Here is a 6,718-nt window from a genome sequence, read left to right as displayed (position 1 = left end):
ATTTTTTGGTTGCAGCCGTCATTGTTGTTTGGCAGGCCTGGGCTGGATTCGAACCTGCCACCTTAGGTGTATGTGGCTGGCACCTTACCCACTTGAGCCACAGGCACCAAGCCAAAACTTATTTTTTAATAGAGATAGGGTCTTACTACATTGCCATGGCTGGTTTTGAACTCCTAGCTTCAAGGCATCCTCCTGCTTTGGCCTCCCAAAGTGTGAGCACTACAGGTATGAGCCACTGTGCCCAGCAGGATTGATAAATTATAAAACCTCAACTAACTGAAATGCTAGTTATAAATATAAATGAAATAACATAATAACATGGCCAAAAAGGTGATGGTTAATCAGAATGCCAGCAGGTGGAAGCTGAGAGAACCTTCTGCCATTGAGACCCTTACTCCATGGCTCCTTCACCTAAAAGAATTTACAGGGTTTCATATCACCTAAAAGAAGTGGATAATCAGAGGTAATTAAGAGTAGGTAATGGGGGGAGGGGGTTTGGTTTGGGTTTATCATGGCAGGTAATGCAATCTACCTCAATCAGAAATGAAAGGTCTATATTAAGATAACTGAAACATCCATCTTTTTACCATAATTTTGTATTTTTAATCCTTTTTAATGAAAAATCTTAGAATTTAATGAAATTCTCACATAGGATCTCAAATATAATTTTTTCTAAACAACTCAGTGATAGCATGATTATGAATATCTATTACTGTGGCTCCTTTTTATTTTTCCCACATTATCCTTCAATGTCAAGATCTCTAGGCACCTGTGGCTCAAGGAGTAAGGCACTGGCCCCATATACCAGAAGTGGTGGGTTCAAACCCAGCCCCGGTCAAAAATTGCAAAAAAAAAAAAAAAAAATCTCTATTATCCTTTCTTCTTTGTATTGATTATTTCTGAAGAGCCATAAATTCAGGAGCCTATGTTTCGTGTAATGGTCATGGGTTTTTGTGAATAGCTTTTGAACTCAAGAGGCTTGCCTGCTACCAGCCCACCACCAAGCTAAGCAGGGGTTGGGAGTGTGAGATGAAGGAAGTCTGCTACAGGCCAGGCAGGGCACCACAGAGCACCACGAAGCCAGTTCCTGTGGAACCAACAATCCAACAGCTGTATTCTGTTCTGTTCTCTGACTTCAAGATCAAGTCCTCGAGAGACAACCAAGGCCATATCCCTACAGCACCTCCAATCTGCATTTCCAGGATATAATTGAGGACGTTATGAATTCTTTCAATCTTTATCCTATCCTAACTCAACATTTACACTTAATATCTATAAAATAACTGGAAACACAAACATCAAGCTCTTTCTGCCTCATGCACTACTTCCCCTATCACATTCATTTTTAAAGTGAAGGAAAATATGAAAAAATGATAAAGTATTTTGCCCTAGAGGATAAAGCAAAGTAAATGCAATCAAGTGACATGAGGAAGAATGTACCCTCTTAAAACATTAAAAAAAAAAAAAAGTGTTGATAATTTTCAATTTGGAAGAGTTTCAGCACAATTACTCTTACAACAGAGAGAATGACCTAGCAAAACTTTATGAGTTCACGTCCATCTTATTATTATTTTTTTTTGAGTGCTCAATGAGCGTAGTTATAAAAATATGGAACACTTCACAAATTTGCGTGTCATCCCTGCGCAGGGGCCATGCTAATCTTCTCTGTATATGTGCTGCCAAAGCGAGCACTGTCCATCTTAAAATATAATTTCCATTCTTAAATGTAGGACTCACATGGATCCATGTAAATGAGCATCTCAAGTAACACACCATGTAATTATCACTAGTATGATGTGGTGTATTTTATTCCCTCATTTATGTAAATCCCCAAACGTAGTATTTTTTTCTTTTGGATAACAAAGCAGTAATGGAATATGCTCATGTGCTTGTGTAAGTGTGAAAGTTAACTGTTAAGTTACTGCACGTGTCTTGAATCTTTACCTCTAAATGATGCCGCAAGTGCCCATAAATAGCTGTACTCACAATTATAGGTAATTTGAGATTTTTGCTTTACATATACAGCCATTGCGCCCTAAAAGGTAAAATGATTTCTGCTCCTTCTCTTCCTGACTTGCCACTGCTCCTTCACACAGCAGGTGCTGGAATAGTCAGATTCTCTATAGACATTATACTTCAACACCTTCACACGAGGATACAAGTGGCTGAGCAGCAAGAAAAAAAACTGCTTCAAAGCCTGCTGTTAAGTCCTTGGGAGAAACGCCTGAGCTGTTGTTAAAACATGCCTACTTAACGAGTGCTGGAACTTCTAATTAAAAAAAAGAATCTGCCAAAATAAAAACATATTTGTACTTATAAGGGTAAGCCCTAGTTATTTGAAAAATGCATTTACATGACATGTCTTGTTCTCAGCTAAATGACTGTCCCTATATTACTGAGGAAATGTGGCAGATGGTACTCCATACCCTTTATAGGTGCTGCAAATGCCACGACCCCTGGGGTCTCCGCAGCCTGTGTGGGCAGAGTCCACTGGGCAGCACACCCATGTGTACAGAGGCAAGATTACAGCTGCAAGGAGAGCTAACGAAAGGATTTTTTTGAATCACTCTAAGACTTTTAAATACTTAAACTGTATTTATCAGATTATCACCTTCCTAGAAAATTTAGATTAGAAAATTATTTTAATACTGATTAAGGTGGATAACTTCTGACTTGGATTATGCCTATTCCCGATTGAACAGGAACTGAAGGCTGAAGATCAAATGAACTCTCTTACGGGTCTTTCTATCAGGTCAATGCATGGCTGAAGATCAAGCCCAAAGTCGATGAAGTTCCACTCGATGCCTTCTCGCTGGTATTCCTCTTGTTCTAGGATAAACATGGTGTGGTTGAACAGCTGTTGCAGCTTCTCATTGGTGTAGTTGATACAAAGTTGTTCAAAGGAGTTCAGCTACAAATGTTGCAAGAATAATTTTCCAAACATGGGGAGGAGGGAAAGAAAACAGGAATAATTAGATATCTAGTTATCACACACAGTTCATTAAGAATTACTAATTAGTTTTGAAGTATATTATTGCTTTTATCTAATCATAATGACTACACCAAAGGGGAGGAGGTGCCCCCCCTTACACAGACATACACATACTCTCACACAGCCTTTTTGAAAAGGCAAAGAAAATGAACAATACTGTAATTGGCCACATTACTGAACTGCTAAAATGAAAAAATAATAAACAGTATGCTAACCGAATGCTCTACAGAGAAAACAATTCAGTTCTTATTACACATAGTGAATGGTTAAGGAATAAAAATGAAGAAATCAATGAGGCAAAGTAATAAAAAGAACACAAACAAAGAGACTTTGGAAGGCCAGAGGTGAGCACCGTAGGGGGTGAGCATGCCTGGGCCAGGAGCATCTAGAATGTGTGTGGTTCTGTCTCACTCTACTCTCTGCTGAGGCCACTGGCTCCAGAATGAGGGATGAAAAGAATCATCTTTATTTCATAAGATGGGTGCTGGGAGCTCAGCCCAGCCTGCAACAAGAATGAGGCTCGGCACTGCTTTCTGTGCACTCCTTCTCTTACCAAATCTCTGTCCGTGTTGAAAGTAATATTGTCTGCTCCCATAACTTGAGCATCTTTCTATGATAGTCATTTGTGTTCTTTCTCTGTGAACTCTGTCCATTTTTCTATTGTGTTGTCAACTGGATGACTGGATAGATAGATGACTTAATAGATGTAATTTTCTTAATCATCCTACAAACCAGAAGTGTTCAACTTTTTTTCTGTGTCTATATGCATGAGCAGCATATGCCCAGAGTCTCTTTCATTAGAAAAAGTGATTTTCAATTAGAAAGGGTTTAATCAATCTCCAAGGAGTAGATACATAGTCAATAAAGCTACTCCAATCCTCCTCACACTCATGGAGCTGTAATTCACTATTTCAGAATGAGGTCAAGTGAGGACAGCCGGGAGTGTTTGCCCTGCTCAACGCTGTATTTCTAGCCACTGGTATCTAGAGCAAGAGGCGCAGACATTCACAGACACTGGACTCTGCTTATTAATGTCTGCACAAATGGATTTTGCTTTGCTTGAGGATTATGACATCCTATAGCTCTTTAGCCGGGGTTACTATATATAATGGTATCTTCTTTTAATGAATTTATACTTCTCTTTCCATATTAAACTATCGGCTATATTTTTAAGTGATTAATTTTTAAATTGATGAATAGTACAAACTTTAAAATGTACAAAGAGTTGCACTGAAACATCTATCCCCTAACTCACGTCTATCCCCTAATTGTCCTCCCTATAGTCAACTCACAAATATGTGTGTGCATGAGACCTTGAATTTTTTTTAACTTATCAAGGTGTCTCGGAGTCTCCCATATCAGTGAGCGAAGGCACCTCACTTCTTTATACTGAATGCCTATCCACCATGATAGACTGAACCAATTTCCAAACAGTGGACAGTTAGGCCCCCCCCCCTTTTTTTTTGACAGTCTCACTTTGTTGCCCTTGGTAGAATGCTGTGGCATTATAGCGCACAGCAACTTTACACTCTTGGGCTCAAATTCTCTTGCCTTGGCCTCCCTGGTAGCTGGGTCTACAGGTACCAGCCACAACACCAGGCTATTTTTTAGAAATGGGGTCTCACTCTTGCTCAAGCTGGTCTAGAATTCCTGAGCTCAAGCAATCCGCCCTCCTCGGCCTCCCAGAGTGCTAGGACTCTATTCTTTTCTCATGATAAATAATGCTCACGGAAACAACTTTGTGTTTTTGGCATCTACATACATTCTTCTATTGTCTGTATATTCTTATGTTAAAGTCATATTTCTTGAAGTTCTAGAGCTTTATGCTTTGTATCTTTTAACATTCTTATTTATAACTGACAATTTTAAAGTCTATCCTTTATTTTTATTTATTTTTCACATTAATTTCAGAAAAAGGTTGCCTAGTCCCTTCTTTCTCTTAAAATGACAATAGATTCTTAAACAATTATGTTCAATTTACAGATAAAATTTGTGAAATTTCCCATCAAAAACAGGGTCTGTCTTGTCATTTGTTCAAGTCTTTTGTTTTTGATGGTAGCATTGTAAAGACTTTGTTGAAATCTTGCCTATTTCTTCTAAAATTTTATTTTTAGGTACTTTGTTTCTGTTGCAGTTGGAAACACGGGTCTTCTCTCTCATTCTATTGTCTGTTTATATAGAGAAATGCAACAGATTTTTTAAAATGCAATTTGTACCTAGGCACTTTTCATGGTTCCTCAAATAATTTACAAATCAATACATATTAAAGCAATCTCTTAGGGCGGCAGTGCAGCCGAGTGGATGAAACTGCTTATTCCAGCAAAAGTTCAGTTTTTATGAGGAGAGATTTATAAAACTCATAAATTTAAAGGGGTTCATTTTAAAACAAGACAATGTAATACCCAATAGTAGCTAAAGTAACACCAATCATAAGAAAGACCAAACATTTATAAACTTATTTGCAAAACCATAGCAGGTATGTGATACCAACCTTTGCTGTTTGATGGTGAATAAGTGTTTGGACAAATCTACTCAGATCAACAATAGAATGTAGTAAAATCTACTGTTAAAACCTAATTATACAATCATCACCTTTCCATGTCTCCCTCTCACACTGCCATTTCTAAGTCCTAAGCCAAGGAGTATATGGAGTGCTAGGGCTCTATACTTTTCATTTTGTAGTTTTTGGCCGGGGCTGGGCTTGAACCCGCCACTCCCGGTATATGGGGCCAGCGCCCTACTCCTTTGAGCCACAGGCGCTGCCCAGGACTCTATTCTTTTCTTATGCTAAGAAGAGAGCTTATCTTACCCGCAGGATCAAGGTTGGCCATTACCTTGCCCCTGGTATATGTGTTGGTCTCCTCCATGGCCTCCCTATTCTGGCCTCACTCAGACCCCATCTCCAACTCCTCTCTCCCTTCAGTCAGCTCAGCTATGTCTGGTCACACTGCTATCTGGCAGCTTTTAATATTTGACAAATTCTCTCCCACACAGGAACTACTGGGCTTACTTTCATTATGCCAGGGAAACTTCTCATGCTTCAAGTACCCCTGTTACCCTGCAGGCACCGTCCCTGAGTAGGCTGTCTCAAGCTGGCCTCCCAATTACTTCCATCTCAGCACCTCTCACTGCATTATTCATACACATGTGAATTTAGTGGTACCTGTTTATTTACCATTATATTCCTGGTGCCTGACACCTGGTACACCTGAGCCTTAATCTTTGTTGAAAGATAAAATAAATAAATGAATAAAAGGGCAGGGGAAGAAGAGAGGGAAGAGTACCTCAAAAATTTCAAAGCCAGCAATATCCAGGATCCCAATGAAAGATGCTCCCTGACGTTTGGTCCTGTCTAGGGCTTTATTGATACGGTGAACAAGCCAGCGAAAGAGCCGCTCATAGGTAGCTTTTGCCAATGCTTCTACTGCAAAATCTGCCTGTAATTAGACAATACCAATCATTTATTCTGGAAATAATCTCAACAAACCATTAATAGCTATTATATGGAACTTAATGCTTACAGTACTCAAAAAACCTGAAATGGGGCTGGGTGCCTGTAGCTCAGTAGTTAGAATGCCAGCCCTATGCACTGGGGATGGCAGGTTCAAACCCAGCCCAGGCCTGCTTGACAAAACACAAACAACAAACCCCCCCCCCAAAAAGCCTGAAATGGGGCTCGGCACCTGTGGCTCAAGTGGCTAAGGCGCCAGCCACATACACCTAAGG

General features: G+C 39.6%; 1 protein-coding gene and 1 pseudogene across 2 annotated transcripts in view; both read right to left on the bottom strand.

Annotated features, from left to right (window-relative positions):
* MYH10 (myosin heavy chain 10) overlaps positions 1-6,718 on the bottom strand; it is a 164,844-nt gene that overhangs the window by 65,462 nt on the left and 92,664 nt on the right. For both annotated transcript variants that reach the window (XM_023513988.1, XM_003791102.2), the window contains exons 12-13: positions 6,277-6,429; positions 2,738-2,911 (exon numbers count right to left, since the gene is read on the bottom strand). In XM_023513988.1, coding sequence (XP_023369756.1) covers positions 2,738-2,911; positions 6,277-6,429 — 327 coding nt within the window. The remainder of the gene's footprint in view (positions 1-2,737; positions 2,912-6,276; positions 6,430-6,718) is intronic.
* On the bottom strand, positions 1,603-1,692 carry LOC111725700 (annotated as a pseudogene).

This window comes from Otolemur garnettii, unplaced genomic scaffold (genome assembly GCF_000181295.1).
Source record: "Otolemur garnettii isolate 467f Iridium unplaced genomic scaffold, OtoGar3 scaffold00046, whole genome shotgun sequence".
In the NCBI taxonomy this organism is placed as follows: domain Eukaryota; kingdom Metazoa; phylum Chordata; class Mammalia; order Primates; family Galagidae; genus Otolemur; species Otolemur garnettii.
Note: the sequence above shows the minus strand (reverse complement) of the source record. Positions and strands in the feature narration are given on the sequence as shown.